This window comes from Leuciscus leuciscus (assembly GCF_965113295.1).
Source record: "Leuciscus leuciscus genome assembly, chromosome: 1".
Lineage (NCBI taxonomy): Eukaryota > Metazoa > Chordata > Actinopteri > Cypriniformes > Leuciscidae > Leuciscus > Leuciscus leuciscus.
The window spans coordinates 29,213,226-29,232,211 of NC_138725.1; the positions used below are offsets into that span (position 1 = coordinate 29,213,226).

Genomic DNA, 18,986 nt, shown 5'->3' on the forward strand with positions numbered 1-18,986 from the left:
CTCTCTGTGAGCGCGTCGTGCATGGAGTTTGGGCCCAATGACTCGAAAGTTATACTCAAACCTAAGCACGGTTATGTTCCAAAATCCCTCAACACACCGTTTAGGGCGCAGGTTATCTCCCTGTCAGCCCTACCGGTCCCTGATGAGGAAAGAGACGCGAGCCTCCTTTGCCCAGTCAGGGCATTACGAGCTTATGTGTCTCGCTCGTCTGTTTTCAGACAGACGGAGCAGCTCTTTGTTTCGTTTAGCGGACGTTCTAAGGGACTAGCCGCGTCGAAACAGAGCCTATCCAGATGGATAGTTGATGCTATAGCGCTGGCATACGCCTCCAAGGGCATGCAGTGCCCTTTGGGTGTCAGAGCGCACTCCACGAGAGGCATGGCCTCTTCGTGGGCCTGGTCAAGTGGGATTGCCTTGCAAGATATTTGTATGGCGGCAGGCTGGGCCTCCCCGTCTACATTTATAAGGTTTTATAACCTAGAGGTTCCCGCCCTGCAGGCCAGGCTGCTGTCGGTCTAAACTACCAGTATTATCTGACCTGATGCGATCAGCTCAGAATGCTGCGTCTGCTGAGCACAGCTCAATGTTCGACAGTATAAAGCTGGGCAAACTGTGTAAGACCCACTTTTTCCCCATCAGTTCAGGCCGTACCCCGCCCTGTCTGTATGATGAAATTCGCGTCCCATCGACGCTACTTTATGTGGAAAAGTGAGGCTGCACCCCTCCCTCTTCCCGGACTCCCTGTGAGTTCCCTGAGTGATTGTGCACTATATGTACCCCGGGCTTTCGCCCTTGGGTCTTTGGTGTCAGATCTCAGCATGCACGGCGTTTTACATTGGGTCCCCTAGCGTAAGATATCTTACGCAGTACGAGAGACCTCTCGTAAGAGAACGTACTCGGTTACTAACGTAACCTCGGTTCTCTCTAGAAGAGGGAACGAGTACTGCGTATCTTGCCGTGCATGCACACGCTCTGGTTGCTTCGATGATGAAAAACCAGATAATAGCTGCCTGCGAGCGATATTTATAGGCCTAGACCACGCCCATTTCGGCGGGACGTGACGCAGCGGGCGCGAAGCGCCCTGATTGGGTCTGACGTCACGCCAGGCCTCGCTCGATAGGCTGCTGCAGTTGCCGCAGAGCAGCCAATAGGCGCGCGAGCTGTCTCGCCTATGTCTGCATTGCTGCTGCAACGCGTTTTGCATTATTACAAAATTAAGGATAATTTTTGGCTTCAATATCTCGCGGAAAAGGATTTTCCCCTAGCGTAAGATATCTTACGCAGTACTCGTTCCCTCTTCTAGAGAGAACCGAGGTTACGTTAGTAACCGAGTACGGTTTTGTGGGCGTTTTTTTGAACCGATAAGTAGTACCTCTGTCTTGTCTGGATTTAATAAAAGAAAATTGCGCGTCATCCAATCTTTTATATCTTTAACACACTCTGTCAATTTGGATAATTTAGCGTTTTCATCTGGCCGTGATGAAATATAGATTTGAGTGTCATCAGCATAACAATGGAAACTAATTCCATGTTTCCTTATAATATTTCCAAGTGGCAGCATATATATTGAGAATAATAGAGGGCCTAACACAGATCCTTGCAGCACTCCATAGTTTACTGACGTTATGATCTTTCTCCATTTAAATACACAAAATGGTATCGGTCAGATAGGTATGATCTGAACCGGCTTAATGCTTGTCCTTGAACACCAGTATAATTTTGTAGTCGATCTAAGAGTATTGTATGATCTATAGTATCGAACGCATCACTAAGATCAAGTAAAACTAGTATTGAGATACAGCCTTGGTCAGAAGCTAAGAGTAAATCATTTGTGATTTTAACAAGCGCAGTTTCAGTGCTATGATGCGGCCTGAATCCAGACTGAAACTTTTCATAGATGTCATTTTCTTGTAAGAAAGAGCCCAGTTGGGCGGACACAACTTTTTCTAGTATTTTAGACATAAAAGGAAGATTTGAAATGGGTCTATAATTTGCTAGGTTATTTGGGTCTAATTGTGGTTTCTTAAAAACTGCCAGTTTAAATGTTCTTGGAACATGACCTAAAGATAAAGATGAGTTAATAATATCGAGAAGAGGCTCTTCCACTATAGGTAACACTTCTTTCAGTAGTTTAGTGGGTATAGGATCTAATAAACATGTTGTTGTTTTAGATGAAGTGATAAGTTTATTTAACTCTATTTGTTCTATAGTTGTAAAGCACTGTAATTGTTCTTGCGGGGTGATAATTGATGCTAAATTATAAGGCGCGATTGAGAATTGAACGTTTACAATTGTGGTTCTGATGTTTTCTATTTTCTCAGTGAAAAACAAATCATGAAATCATTAAAAAGTTACTAAACTGTAACGGAATATTTTGTTCAGGTGACATCTGTTTATTTGTTAGTCTAGCCACGGTGTTAAATAAAAACCTAGGATTGTTTTGGTTATTTTCTATTAGTTTGCGGAGATGTCTCATCGATCACAAGTTCAGTGTGGTGTACCACAAGGCTCAGTACTAGGACCGCTGCTGTTCACTCTGTGCATGCTACCCTTAGGAGATATCATTAGGAAACATGGAATTAGCTTCCACTGTTATGCCGACGATACTCAGCTGTATATTTCTTCAAAACCTAACGAAACTTACCAATTCACAAAATTAACGGAATGCATAGCTGATATAAAAAATTGGATGACTTGTAATTTCCTACTTCTAAATTCTGAAAAAACAGAGATTCGAATTATTGGACTAAAAAAACGTCCTCACGTAATAATCTAGAATACTGTCTAACACTAGATGGCTGCTCTGTTAAGTCTTCGTCGTCGGTTAGGAACCTGGGTGTGCTCTTTGATACCAATCTTTCATTTGAAAGTCACGTGTCTAGTATCTGTAAAACCGCATTTTTCCATCTTAAAAATATATCTAAATTACGCCATATGCTCTCATTGACAAATGCAGAACAATTAGTTCATGCGTTCATGACCTCAAGGCTAGATTATTGTAATGCTCTACTGGGTGGTTGCCCTGCACACTTAATAAACAAACTACAGTTAGTTCAAAACGCAGCAGCTCGAGTTCTTACCAGAACCAGGAAGTATGACCATGTTAGCCCAGTTCTGTCAAAACTGCATTAGCTCCCTATTAAACATCGCATCAATTTAAAAATATTGCTGATTACTTACAAAGCACTAAATGGTTTAGCTCCGCAGTACTTGAGCGAGCTCTTAACGCATTATAGTCCTTCACGTCTATTGCGATCTCAAAATTCCAGCCAGTTGATAATACCCAGAATATCAAAATCGACTGCTGGCGGTAGATCCTTTTCCTATTTAGAACAAAAACTCTGGAACAGTCTTCCTAACACTGTCCGGGAAGCAGACACACTCTGTTAGTTCAAAGCTAGACTAAAGACACATCTCTTTGACCTAGCATACACATAATACATTATAGACTATAGATAATTCAATGTTAGGCTGTATAGGTTAGGTCAGCTGGAACCGGGAACCGGGAACACTTCCCATAAATCCTGATGTACTTGTTACATAATGAGAAGAATGGCATCTACGCTAATTTTAGTGTCTTTGTTTATTCCGAGGTTTTCACGCAGCCTGCCGGATCCAGGCCGTATCCAGATCTGATGAAGGACCTTCGCCTGGACCCGATGTCAACACAGTGCTGAAGTGCCAACTAGTCTCTCCCTATGGAGGATCCCTTTACCACTCTACAGATAAAGCGTCGTCCGGAAAACTCAATTTGCGTATCTACCCCGAATTGAAATTATAAGAAAACACCAGTACTTTGTTTAGGCTTGGTTTGTAGGGAATTCCAAACCTGCGCACATATATTCAAACGCACATAACTATAGAACGAATTCTTAATGTGCATGTGAACGCCATCCACGTTTCTCACAGGATCGCATTTAAAGTCTGTGTAGAGAGAATGGTGTCATCTTAGCGGCCCCTAATTTAATAACAAATGATCGTTGCGACGGAAGCGAATCAATCAAAACTAACTTTAGCTGTAAAATAACTTTATTAAAGAACCGCTATAAAGCCAAAACAATCTCTGTTACCTTAAATTATACGGTTATCTCTGTAAAGCTGCTTTGAAACAATCTACATTGTTGAAAGCACTATTTAAATGAAGATGACTTGACTTGACAAAATGTATGTTGCTCATCGTGGCTGTTAAGCAACTAATGAATGAATGAGGCATTTATATAGCGATACTATTTACTACTGTACACACCAAGCACTTTTCAATCACATCAGGTGTCTGCCTCATTCACAACCTGGATGATTCAACAGCAGCCACAGTGAAACAGCGCCAACTATAGGTGGAAATATAGTGATTTGACTGTGACTAACTTACACACAAGAGATTTTGTTTCTCAGCACATAAAGATGAACTTCTTACCGTGATCTCAGACTGTGGTGATGTGGTTTCTCCACTGCATGGATCTTCATGTGTATCTTCAGGTGACTTTTAATAGAGAAACTCTTTCCACACTGATCACACGTGTGCGTCTTTTCTCTGCTGTGGATCCTCTCATGTGTTTTCAGATGTTCTGATCGACTGAATCTCTTGTCACAGTGTGAACACTTGTAAGGTTTTTCTCCAGTGTGGATCTTTTCATGTGATTTCAGAGATGATGAATCACTGAATCTCTTGTCACAGTGTGAACACTTGTAAGGTTTTTCTCCGGAGTGGATCCTCTCATGTAATTTCAGATGTGTTGACTGATTGAATCTCTTGACACAGTGTGAACACTTGTAAGGTTTTTCTCCTGTGTGAATCCTCTCATGTGTTTTCACATGTGTTGATCGACTGAATCTCTTGTCACACTGTGAACACTTGTAAGGTTTTTCTCCAGTGTGGATCCTCTCATGTAATTTCAGATGTGATGAATCACTGAATCTCTTGTCACAGTGTGAACACTTGTAAGGTTTTTCTCCGCTATGGATCCTCTCATGTGATTTCAGATGTGTTGACTGATTGAATCTCTTGTCACAGTGTGAACACTTGTAAGGTTTTTCTCCAGTGTGGATCTTCTCGTGTGATTTCAGATTAGCTGACACACTGAATCTCTTGTCACAGTGTGAACACTTGTAAGGTTTTTCTCCGCTGTGGATCCTCTCATGTGATTTCAGATGTGATGAATGACTGAATCTCTTGTCACAGTGTGAACACTTGTAAGGTTTTTCTCCGCTGTGGATCCTCTCATGTGTTTTCATAGATGATGGCTGACTGAATCTCTTGTCACAGTGTGAACACTTATAAGGTTTTTCTCCAGTGTGGATCCTCTCATGTGATTTCAGAGATGATGAATCACTAAATCTCTTGTCACAGTGTGAACACATGTAAGGTTTTTCTCCAGTGTGAATCCTCTGGTGCAGTTTTAAACATTTCGCGGTCATAAAAGTCTTCTCACACTCAAAGCACATGTACTCTCTCACACCGGTATGAGTTTTCTGATGTCTATGTAAATTTTGCTGCTGTGAAAAACTCTTTCCACACAAAGAACATGAATATGGCTTCTCCTTCGTATGAACTGTCAGGTGTGCCTTCAGGTTTGATGCCCTGAGAAATGTTTTACCGCAATTATCACATGTGAACGGCTTCTCTCCAGTGTGGATTCTAATGTGTTCTTTAAGGTGAGAAGAATTACTGAAACTATTCCCACATTGATTGCATGTGAACGGCTTCTCTCCAGTGTGGATTCTCATGTGAATCTCAAGACTTTTTTTGCATGTGAAACTCTTTCCACATTTATCACATGTAAATGGCTTTTCTCCAGTGTGAACTCTCATGTGAATCTCCCGATTGTGTTTGTATGTGAAACTCTTTCCACACTGATCACACGTGTGCGGCTTCTCTCCGCTGTGGATCCTTTCATGTGTTTTCAGATTTGATAACTGACTGAATCTCTTGTCACAGTGTGAACACTTGTAAGGTTTTTCTCCAGTGTGGATCCTCTCATGTGATTTCAGAGATGATGACTGACTGAATCTCTTGTCACAGTGTGAACATTTGTGAGGTTTTTCTCCAGTGTGAATCCTCTGGTGCAGTTTTAAACATTCCACTGTCATAAAAGTCTTCTCACACTCAAAGCACATGTACTCTCTCACACCAGTATGAATTTTCTGATGTCTATGTAAATATTTCAGCTGTGAAAAACTCTTTCCACACACAGAACATGAATGTGGTTTCTCCTCAGTATGAACTGTCAGGTGTCTCTTCAGGTGTGATGACCTAAGAAATGTTTTTCCACATTGATCACATGAGAAAGGCTTCTCTCCAGTGTGGATCCTCATGTGACGCTCAAGACTTTGTTTGGCTGTGAAACTTTTCCCACACTGATCACATGTGAACGGCTTCTCTCCAGTGTGGATTCTCATGTGAAGCTCAAGACTTTGTTTGCTTGAGACACTCTTTCCACACTGAGTGCAGGTTGTAGATTTCTTGGCTCTTCTTTTCTTTAAAAATGTATTTTTAGTCTTTGAGCGACTCAAAGGTTTTTCTCCAGGTTTGACTTGATGTTCCTCCTCCACTTCACTCAGTTCTTCACTCAGTTCTTCACTCAGTTCTTCACTCAGTTCTTCACTCAGTTCTTCACTCTCCTCCTCCACTTCACTCAGTTCTTCACTCTCATCGATCTCATCCATTAGCTCTGAAAGGAAAGAAAAAAAAAGTTGAATTACATTTCCAGTACATATGTCAAGTTTAGTGTCTGTGTTCATGTTATGTTTGCCTGTGACACCCAGTTTGCCCACGTGTCTCTGTGATTTAATCCCTGTCTTGTTAATTAGTTATGAGTTCATTTGTCCCAGCTGTGTCTCGCTTTCCAGTCTACTGTTCTGTGTATTTAAGCAATAAGTTTCAGTCTGTTCCTTGTCTGTTGTAGTTGCTATTCACCTTATTCTGCTCTAAACAATGTGCGCTCCCTTGACGACGACTCCGGTTGCCTACTTCCGGTTCGTAGCTCGACCTGTACTAGCAACGAGAGAATGAGTTCAGGCTCCACATGTGCTGTTGTTGGTTGTTTTAACAATTCAAAGAAGATTTCAAACTTTTTAGAAACTGAGTGCTTCGAGCATATAAGATAAGAATGAGAGAATGCCCATGTCCGGTTCCGTATCAGTTACATTCAATGCCAGAGAGTAAACGTTTAGAGTGGTTAGCTACATTAAAACTGAAGCATCCACCGGAAAAGGTGTATGTCTGTTCACACCATTTTGTTGACAAACGCCCCACGGATGACCATCCCAACCCGGAATTATACCTTGGATATGACAGACCAGTGGTGAAGAAGAGACGTGCAATTGTTCGTGTCGAAGTGACAGGTAAGCCACTTTTAATGTTGAATTGTGTAGCTGGTTAGCGATAGCACCACTTCACAGCTAACCTAGTTAGCTACCTCCGATTGTTACATTTTTACGAGCTCCACCGGCCTGCTACAAAAATGTTTGTATTATCTGTGGGCAGTAACCTACATTTTTATGAACAATAAGCCCATTATGAGTAAATGTGTTAAAAACATGGCCATTAGTGGTTTATGCCTTTGTCCACTGAATGCTACTGTAGGTTTAGAGCTATGAACTCCACTGAGGGCTATCGTACAGCTAGCTGCTATCGTTATGTGGGCCAGGTAGTTGTTAGCCTGAGCGAGGAAGAGCTTCCATCACCATTTATCATAAGCTTTTACTTTAATGTTGTCTGTGTGAGAAACATGGACAGAAACTGTAGAGTTTAACATGTAGCCCATGTGCTCTTTTTTTACAGCAACTGCAGAATTGACAGACCAGGAGGATGAGGGCATACCTGAGGTGCCACAACCATCATACAGCACTATTTCCACCCAGTGGGCAGATCCATCGCTTTGGGACCACAACTATGGTGAACAGCAGGGTGTTGACGAGACGGCCAATGATGCCACAACACAAACTGAAGATTTCAGCTCCTCCATGCTTCAGAGTGATGCCGATTCGTTCCTCTACACTGGAGTCTAACTTGAAACCTTCAACTCTCTTGTTTCCACCTTAGATGGATTTGCTGAAAGGGCTTTTGTTTTGTCAGTGCGTGACCAGATACTAATGACACTGATAAAATTGAAATTAAATGGTGTGTTGGGTGACCTTGGTAGGCAGTTTCATGGGTCTCAGAGTGTTGCCAGTAAGGTTATCTCATTCTGGATTGATAAAATTGAGGAGGTCTTGCGCCCTCTTATTATCTGGCTCCCAAAAGAAACCATTAAGGCCACTATGCCAAATGCATTCAAGGAGTGTTTTCCTTTTACTTATTTACTTGTGTCATTAACTGCAGCGAAAGTTTGTTACAGAAGGCGAAAAATCTTGATTCTAGAGGGGAGTCCTACAGCCATTACTACTCGCACAACACAATCAAATACCCTGTTGCTGTTGCCCCATGTGGCTTAATCATGTTTATCTCAACTGGATATGGAGGACGTGCCAGTGACAAATATATCACTATGAACTCTGGTATCTTGGACTATTTAAAGCCTGGAGACGAAGTCATGGCAGATCTACTCTTTGAAAAAAGGGTCAAATTGGTTCTTCCTGCTTTCACTAGAGGGGGTGCCCAGCTAACTGAGGAACAAGTCACAGCAACTCGAAGGATTGCAAATGTACGAAGTCATGTTGAGAGGGCAATCAGACGACTTAAAGTATACAAGATCTTGTCTCGAGTGATACCAATAAACATGACCCCCAAAATAAAAAAAAAAAAAATACTCAGAATCTGTGCAGCCCTCGCCAACTTAAGGGGTGATCTCATCCGTGAGTGATAAGTGACAACAGTGATGTTCTGAGGTTGAAGTTGCATCTGCATCTGCGCGCACACACAAACACACACCCTTTACACATCTACAAAAATTGCTCCTATATATTAATATTGACACTCACTGCCTTTTGTCATTTTTTACTGTTTATATTTACTCTTTGTATGAAAGTTTTTGTTATTCTTTGAGTTTGTGTACTATAGATTTTATCAGATTTGCATTATTGCAGGGAATTTCCTGCATTATAAATTGTAGGATTATCCTTGAACAGTCCATTTCATTAAATTAACCCAACACCGCATTCCACAGTTCGGAACGATTCCCCATCGAACCATTAGTAAGTCATAAAACACAGTCATGGTGCCGAGATGGCTAAAGGAGATGTCACCCCCCTTTCCCTTTTGTGCCTGTCTAATCTCATACCAGCGATGCCAGGACAGCAGGAAAAGATTTATCTTTGTTCCCCAAATTTAAGACCAAATGGCCAAGAAACCCTGTGGTGACCCCAATGCATAAATCAACAGCCTTATCAGGAAACGAAGGATGCTAAGGCATTCCTATGGCCCAGAATCACCACAAACCCAACCAGGGACACCTCCTTTCTGCAGCTGTAAATTCCAGAGACTTTTGCCTCCAAAACCAATAGACTGAAATTAACCCACTTGTGGGTTAATACAAACAACGGTCTCAAAATTGCTTCCAATAAGCTGAATTGATCACCAGTATTTACCTCACATATATCTTAAAGCTGCAGTCGGCAAGTCTGGCAGATTGGGTCGACTTAGCGAACATTTTTAATGTTTACAACTCTCATGCCCCTCCCCCACTACCCGCGAGCACCTCCCATCGAGGATTCATCTGCCCTTCCTCTTCTCCAGCGGGGGCGAGGTTCTTTTTTGTTGGGAAGAAGGATGGTTCTCTGCAACCTTGTATTGACTACCGAGGGCTGAACAACATCACGGTAAAGAATACTTATCCTTTGCCGTTGATGTCTTCAGCTTTAGAGAGGTTGCAGGGAGCATCAGTCTTTAAAGAATTGGACTTATGCCTATCATTTGGTTTGCATCAGGAAGGGGGATGAATGGAAAACCGCGTTCATATATGTCTACCTGGATGATATATTGATTTTTCTTCTTCTCTCCAGGAACACGTTCAACATGTCACACGAGTGCTTCAGAGGTTGCTAGAGAATGGGCTTTTTGTCAAGGCGGAGAAATGCGCGTTTCATGCACAGTCTGTTCCTTTCCTAGGTTACATCGTCTCATCTGAAGGAGTGTGTATGGATCCTGACAAGGTTAAGGCTGTGATAGATTGGCCAAGTCCAGATTCCCGTAAGGCCCTACAGAGGTTTCTGGGGTTCGCCAACTTCTATCGGTGTTTCATTCGCAACTTCAGCCAACTAGCCGCACCTCTGACCGCCTTGACCTCCCCCAGAACAACGTCGAAAGCAGCCTTCTGTAATTGAGTTTCATATTTTTAATATATAATCGTACTGCATTCCCAACGACATAAATTATACCTTCATAGAGCATTTTTAAGGAAAATACCGTCAAGGGAGAACACACACTGGAAGCGCATCATCAAGGAAAGTGTGTTTCTCACAGCACATATCCTGTGCAATAAAGCCTGTGATTCAACCTTTTGAACTTTATGAATGATTATTTTATGGAAGGTTTGAGTGGTGTGTTTGTGTGAGCATGTGTGCGTGTGTGGGTGTGAGGCACACAACGCCAGCAAATTAGCTCAAAAAGGGAAATATATAATTATGACAAGTTGTAATTGTGTATGTATAAAATAACTAGATCAGCTTTCAGAATTAATTGTAACAGAATTAATTTTACAATCAACTGATCTGTTTGTCTACCGAAACGACAGTACGATCATTTATCAACTCTTTAAGAAAGATTATTCTCCTGGCCAAGAAGAATATCCTCCTTATTCTATTAGTACTTCATCCAAGGATACGTTTACACAACAACGATATGCTTCAAACTGAAACGATTTTCCTTTCTGCATACACAGACAACACCGTTGTCAAAACGATCCCCATTCACACGGATCCACGAAAACTACTAAAAACCCTGTATTTTGCTGCCAGGCCAGTGGATGGCGATGAAACACAACAGACTCAACACGTAATACGCATGTGCATGACGCAGGGGGCCAATGTTTTGGAAAATATTGAAGCTTCCCCGGGCGCCGCCATTGATTAGCAGACCCCCACCCGCTGTTAGCATTCCATTGACTCCCATTCATTTTGGCGTCACTTTGACAGCGAATAACTTTACATCTGAGGCATTTAAAGACTCCATTTGTCCATTATTTATTTCTAAAGAAACACAAAAATGTATAAAAGGCTCCATTACCTTACGTCAGGGAATGGCAACTGGCCGCCCGCGGGCCAAAACTGGCCCGCCAGCAATATTTTCTGGCCCGCCGGATTATTTTGGTAGTCCTAAATGCTGCACAAAACTCTTCCACTACTTGAGAAAAGCCGTAGTCGCGCGGCGATTTCACCGCCGCATACTGTGTGAAACGCCCATAGGGAATCATGCGGCGCGGGATTACATTTTAAAGTATAACTGTGCGTTCACACCGGACGCGAATAGCGCGTCAAATTCGCGCCTGCCGCGTCTAGTTATACGCTTGACCACTTTGTGTCCATTCGCGCGTCAAAAGACGTTAGCGGTCAGAACTCTGGTGTACTTTGGACGGAGCGGGCGGTCTGACTGACAATAGCCCACTCGCACTCCCGACATCTTTTGACAGCGTATCCGCACTTAATTCTGACCACCTGTACACCTAGCTCTGAGGAGCTGTTTGGTACTGAAACCATTGTCAGTCAACAACATTCTTTTTTTGCAAGGATGTTTGAAATAGTTCGGCAGAAAATAGCCTACTTCATTTCGTCAGTAGGGCAATATGATTTTCGTTTATGTTGCTTAGAAATTTGAGTGATAGGCTTTGTCCTATTTAATTTATGTTATTTATATTTCTTTTTTTTTTTTTGTGGCATTTTTTTTCTCTGCTGACAGTACAATGATAAAATAGCCTACTATTTATATTGACACGAACACAATTTTTGTATAGCATTTATAATTATTATAGGCTACTTAATCTCCTCCTTTCCGTTAGAGACATTTGAATGTGAGATTATGGAAACGAGATCTAAATTTTGTGGACCCGTCAGGTCGGGAAATAAAGCGGCAGAACACCGAGTATATTTTAAGCGGTTGCTGAATAGAACCTTGTGGGAGCGGGACGGAAAAAAAAAAACAGTCCCGCGCAGACCTCCTTAAACCTTAGGTGTGTATGTGTGTGTCCCCGAATAAATAATAATAATAAAAAAAAGGAATAAAGTTCAAAAGTCGGACTGTACTGAATGAGGCATGATTGCTATTCACACCTTTATTAAAATGGCTGTAATCTGTTACCACAATAGTACTTGATCTGTTTAAAATGATTTCCTTGATATATGCATAAGGTGTTAAATTAAAAATTAAAAATTAAAAATTAAAATTTGTCTAATCCATGAATTCATTTTTTCTATTTTTGATCTGAGCACAATCAGAAAATCAGAAAACCCGTCCTTATTCGTTTTTTTCATTTCAGTTCAGGAAATAAATAATGGAAAAACAAGTCGTTTTTCATCTTTTTATTTTTGGTTTTAATTTGAAAAAAAAAAAAGATTGAATGAATGATCCACGGACGGTGACGGACACATCATATTCCACAATTATAGGCCTATATAAGAGTATTTAATTTGTATCCATAGGCCTACTCCGTGTAGCTGGCCCGCCATCTACTGGCTAAAAAAAATATTGGCCTGCGGCCAAAGTTACTTGCCGACCCCTGCCTTACGTAGTATCCTACGTTATGGCCCCGTAGATGCAGTTTTTGTAAACCATTTTTTCATCATAACCATCATAACCACGCGACTCTCTGTCGCACAGAGAAATTACCGTATGGACAGGAGGAGAAGCTTGCGGGCAATCGCGGGGCATGGAGGCAAAATGACAAAATAATTTATCAGAATACTTAGCAAAAGTTTCTCCTGCTCCTATAGTTCATGGACACTTCCTACTCACACTCTCCATCTCTGCAAGTTTCAGAAGGGAATGATTCAGATTTCTCTTGGTACAGCTACTAGAAGACAGATGGGTTGCTCACGTCACGTCTACGTCGTCAAGCTCAGTTTGAGTACACTCAACCATCAGGAAGTGAGAGCTTCTAATTGACTTCACTTTTCTCCGTTGAATCCAATGGGGTCGCTGTGTCCAGTTTATATACTGTCTATGGCATGACGTCATTGTATTCAGAGACCGTACACAGAGACCGTTTTCACAAACTTGCACTTTGAAAACGGTTTTCAAAAGTTAGCATTTCCAGGCACCCCAAATGGCCAAAACACTTAAAGTTTTACGTTTTTAGTTGAAAACGGTGTTGTGTAAACAGCCTCTGAGGCTGTGGCTGAAGGTCAGTTGTAGTTCTTGTGTTTCTCTTTTCTTCAGTGATTCTGCTGAAGTGATTCATCAGGTGTTCATCACTAATACTCAATCATCAGTTAATTTGTCACCTAATTATCTAATTAACAAAATTAACGTTCGTGCACTGCTTCAGTGTTACTCCAACACTGAAAAATAAATAAATAAATAAATAAATTATGAAAAATGCAACAACAAAAAAATACTATTTCAAAATGTTTAGATAAAATATGGGTAACACCTCAGTATGGGGAATACATTCACTATTAACTACAACTTTTGCACAACAATAAGGTGAAGGGTTGGGGTCAAAATCCCTAGCCTCTTCACTATATCAATATCCTTTTGAGTTTTATATTAATCCTATTTTGTGTACTAATCAAATCATAATGTGATCCATATGTAGTTTTAATCCTATTTTGCTGTCAGCAGTTCTGATTATATATTGCTATACTTTTAAGACATGACTAAGTGTGACTAATTTTTATGGCCCTGGGCCGGGTTTCCCGATAACGATGTATCTTAGCTCTTAAGAGCGCTTTCTACGTGCAAGGTTACGAACGCTCGCAGCAATTCCACGAGCGTTTCCCAAAAGTGCACTTAACATGAACGCGCGAGAACGCGTTTTACGTGCTACTTAAGAGTCGCTGTCCATTCGCGAAGTGCTGAAATACAACCTTATATGGAATCGTATTCTGAACGTTTAGCCTTAATTATTAGGTTTAACCTAATAATCATCATCTGTGGATTAGCAATCAAGACAAGTCTAAAGTCTACATTCAGGCAGAGATAGCCTACTGACAAAATGTATGAACAAAAAGACAAACAAGAAAAGATACCTTTCAAAAAAGATTAAATTAATGTAGGCCTAATTTTAGAGGCGAAACAAAGATGTTATTTTTAACAGATTTAAAGGACACCATACAAATAAGGAAAAACAAAACATCTGGGTGGACATTGCAAACTAACTGCAACCCGGGGTGTTCAAAGATCAAGGAAGGAGGTCCGCAAGAAATGCCCAATACATGGCTGGTTTTCGTGCACGTCAGCAAGTCATTGACCGATTTTTTTATTTATTATTCATCCATATTTTGCCCAGTCTTTGAAGTATATTTCCCACATTGCTTCGTTCTTTTATGATTTTATTTTGTTCATTAATTTAATTTAGATGTGTATTTTTTCTTCCCTTTTTTATTATTTAATTTATACATTCATTAAAAAAAAAAGTACAATAAAGTGTACAATAAAAAAGTACAATCAAAACCTTATATTTGTACTCACTTTGCAGCGTAATCTGTTAAATCTAGATAAAAGTGTAATCTGCCGGTTGTCCTGCAGGTGTCCTCTTAAATCTGTCTTCTTACGATGAACTTGGGGATGTACGATTACTCCAGAGCACTCGTAGTTCTACGAAGATTTTCAAGTGCTACTTAAGCTACGATGCTTTTGGGAAACAGACCGTAATATTAAGATCAGTCGTACGATCGTTTTTACGATCAACTTAGGCTTACGATGCTTTTGGGAAACGCAGCCCTGGATGAGGATCTTGAGAACAGGTTCTTTGTATTGGGGAACACAGCTAATTATTAATGGAAGACAGAATGCCTGAAGACTTATTAGTTGGTTCTGTGTTTTCCTCTGTTGAACAAATTAATATTACAGGGGTCAACCTCTATGTGACTTACCAACGCATTCTCATGATCTGGTTCATTCACAGAATTGTATTTATTTCATGTGTCTTTCTCTAGAGAATAAAGTGGATATTATCTGCACTTCTTCTGAGGAGGGAAGGTGTTATCAGTATGTTTTGGGCAATCCGTCCTGATAACAATGAGCTCAGGCTCTCTACAACCTTGGTAGAACTGTTATTTTCTTTGTGCTTTTGTGTATGCGTTGCATGTTCTGTGCAGGTCTCGTGGTATGTAGATCTCGGGACCCTTCTGACGACCCCCAAGGTCATCATGGGATCAACTTGGACTCGGATGACAAATTATCTTGAATAATGTCAATGTACCCTGCTGTCTATCTATGAGTGTATAATTGTTTAGACTTTATGTTCTCTTAGCTCATCAGAAGTGAATGTTTATGCAATGCATGTCCTTGGAACTGGTGTAAGATTTCTGTGTAAGGTAGAGTTAGCTTGCGACCTCCTCGTGAGACTTTGATGCTGGCTCTACCAATATAACTGCAAACTATTCTTCAGTAAATTTTTACTTATTTGATTGAACCTCACGACTCCTGGTCTTCTTTCATCATATCTGGTCCTGGGTCTTACAAAGATCATGCAGAATATGGCATTAATATGTGGTTTATAAGTACTGATAAACAGTCAATATCCTAGTAATATGCATGCTAATAGACAACTAGTTAAAAGTGAGAGCCCTAAAATAAAGTGTTACCAAAATATGTATTTTCAACAAAAAAACTACAAAAAAACTCTAAAACTGTGAGAAAATCAATGAATCTAAACAAGCAGTTTTGAGGTTGCGCCAAATTTGAGATTGATATTTCAAAAATGAGCTTCCACTAGATGAAATGTGTCTCAATTGTCTTCAATGTACTCATTTTTGACTGCGAATAATACGAGCTTGACTATTTTTCTAATCTTTTGACTAATCTTTTTTAATAATGTCCATGATTTGTGTGTGTCTGTGTGTGTGTGTGTTCACAAAGCAAATGGCCAAACCTTTATCAAGTGAAGGATTGTTTGTTTCTAATTAACTTTAGTCAGATGTATTTGTAACTGTTATCAACTGTATTCTTTTTTGTTTCTTAAAGTGACCAAAGCCTTGTCGTATAAGCGGCCCCTAAGTTAATAACTAATGATCTTTGCAACGGAAGTGAATCAATCAAAACTTACTTTAGCTGGACAATAACTTTATTCTAGAGATGCTATAAAGCAAAAACAATCTCTGGCACTTTAATTTCATATTATCACTGTAAAGCGGCTTTGAAACGATCTATATTGTTAAAAGCGCTATATAAATGAAGGTGACTTGACTTATACCTGTTTATTTGTTTGGTTGGTTGTTTACTTATTTTCTTTTCACCCTGTATGTATCATAAAAATTATAAATAAATCATACAAAAACGAAAAACCATATTCAACTCATTGTTCAGCAAGAAAAAATAATTCTAGAGAGGAGCATTTTGATAAATATATGCACCACATTACATATTCATTATAATTTTCAATGTTCAATATTTGATGCATGTTTGAATAAATCAGTAAACTTTTTTGACAGCCACCATAGAAATATGATTATGTAATTGTAAAGTTAGTATAACTTTATTATTATTTAAAAAAAACATCCCTGAATGTAATTTAAAGGTGAACTAAGTAACTTTTGTACCTTAACTGAACAGCTTTGGAGTCATTGGAATGGTTATACTTATTTCGGGTTGAATGGTAGTCGTCTCGCACCCCCCTGGTGCCCGTGAGCGGAAAATCTGCACTTGCAACTTTGAGCCGCGTCAAGAAGTATCGCGTGATATCCGGTCTCGCGATGTAAACAATTGCTTTACGACCAAAAGAAATCTGCTAAAATGCTGTCATTATTGCGCTCCCTCACGCTGTTCGAACCCGAATGAAGAAGACGTTTTAAAGAATGTCCCATCTGCTTTGATGTCGTTGATCTATAGCCTCTGGTGTCTGAGAATCAACAACGAGTTTTTACAACAGTGTTGTCAAATACCTTTTCCGAAGCTGTGGGGGGAGCTCTAGAGAGAAACCTGCGAGCAAAAAGCGAGAATACAGCGAAGAAATCCTGAAACTACTGAGCCCTGCTTTAAGTGTAGTAAATGTAATTCTAAGTGTATTTCATGTGTGGTTTACAGCATTATTTGAGAGATTTTCTTTCCTTGAGAACATTTGCCATGTACTTCATCTGATATATACTAGCCTGGCTAACGTCAGACCAAGTCTCATTTGAGACTTGTTCTGGGAACTACGTGTTCATTTTCTCGTATTTGAGGCGTGGTTTACGAATGCCCAGATCCGTTTATTGGGCGCTATGAATGTCTATCAAATGTGCCTGTACGTAGCTCATAGCCAATCGCTTCAATTATACCAGATGACGTATGTAGAGCGGCAGAAATTCAACGAGGAAAAAGACGATGGGTCAAAGATTTATTTGTACACGATGGCGTTTAGCGAATATTACCGTTTGTGCAAGATAAACATGAGGGTAGAAGGTAACGTCGAGTCTGATATAAACAAACTGCTTCGGTGTCGTCATCGTCTTGCTGCTCCCTCCCCGTTCTGTGATTGGTTCCCTTTTTCAGGGGAAAATCTTGTCCATGGTGTCCAGACTGCCTAGCAGCGTGAATAAAATCGCGCTGCGAGCAAGGCAGTATGGGGAAACCCAGGCTAGATATATACAGTATATCCAAAACAATCGATATCGAATCGTGGCAATACTCAGCAAACTATATTGAGAAATGTCAAAATGTTTGGTAACATGGTTGCAAAAAAATGTGAGCCAGTTATAAATGTAAAATAAAACAGCTAAAATATTTAGTTGGACCTGATGTTGACAATCAATATAACAGTTTCTCAAACCTTCCTTTACTGACCATTTGTGGTAAACAAACAAGAAAGAAAATATTCTTCTATTTCATAGTTTACCCGTTTGTCTAAAACTGATGAAGTTCTTGAATGTTTCTAACATGAATGTTCTTCAGCATCATGAATGAATGAAGAATAAACACCAACCTCTTTGTTCTTCAGGATCTTCAGTGTGTTTCATTCTGCAGGGTTCTGGATCACTCATGTTCTCACTGTCCTCTTTAATAAACTCAGTCTTTACAGATTTCAGCTCTTCTTGATGCTTTGCTGCTCGTCTTCACTTGTAGCTGATGGGAATATTCCAGCATTTATATGAGAATTACAGTAGGAGGAGCTTCACTGATGATGTGATTGCTGTGGGAGGAGCTTCACTGATGATGTGATTGCTTTGGGAGGAGCTTGATGATGAATTCCACTTTAGGAGGAGCTGAAAATCAAAGTTATCAGTTACTGAGTTTGTTTTAATACTAAATGACACATCTAAGCATGTATGTCTGTATCTCTGTTGAGATACAGACCTGTTGTTGACAGACCCCAGTCTGTTGACACCAACAAGCTTAAGTGCTTAAGTTCGTTTCAGAGCCGTAGAGAGAGAGAGTTGCAACAACGGAAGTTCGAAATGCTTACTTGTCACGTGATTCGCGTAGATCTCAGATAGTTCCAGGAAGTGCTTCAGCGCCAATTCAAATCGATGGAGTTAGAGAGCAGAACTTTGATTTTTGGTAGTTTGTAGTAAATAAATTAATTGATTTACAATATGTAAATAATACACTGACATGTGAATGTAGTATGTGTTTGTAGTTACAGTAATGTTATTTTTAAAAGATAAAAATCTGCTAGTATTTAATGTTTATAGTGGTCAACCAGCGTTGCCTGCCGTTTGTTAACATATTTCTGGCTAATGTTACCTTGGTTAAAGACCGTGTTGCAGTTGTTTTGAAGTATTTCAAGTATTTTATTTAGGTTCGCGTTTAAAGCATAGACTGTAAAAAATAGGTTTAAAGTCTGTGTAGAGAGAATGGTGTCGTCTTAGCGGCCCCTAATTTAATAACAAATGATCATTCCAACGGAAGCGAATCAATGAACATTTAGCTGGAAAATAACTTTATTAAAGAACCGCTATAAAGCCAAAACAATCTC

At 40.1% G+C, this 18,986-nt stretch overlaps 1 protein-coding gene across 3 annotated transcripts in view; it reads right to left on the minus strand.

Annotated features, from left to right (window-relative positions):
* Positions 1–18,320, minus strand: part of LOC309498426 (uncharacterized protein) — a 30,103-nt gene extending 11,783 nt beyond the window's left edge. The window contains exons 1-2 of one of the 3 annotated variants that reach the window (XM_082169175.1): positions 17,994–18,320; positions 4,415–6,668 (exon numbers count right to left, since the gene is read on the minus strand). In XM_082169175.1, the coding sequence (XP_082025301.1) occupies positions 4,415–6,668; positions 17,994–18,051 (2,312 nt within the window). In that variant the 5' untranslated portion in view covers positions 18,052–18,320. The remainder of the gene's footprint in view (positions 1–4,414; positions 6,669–17,993) is intronic. The other 2 variants (XM_082169174.1, XM_082169173.1) reach the window with 2 other exon arrangements.
* Positions 18,321–18,986: the final 666 nt, after the last annotated feature.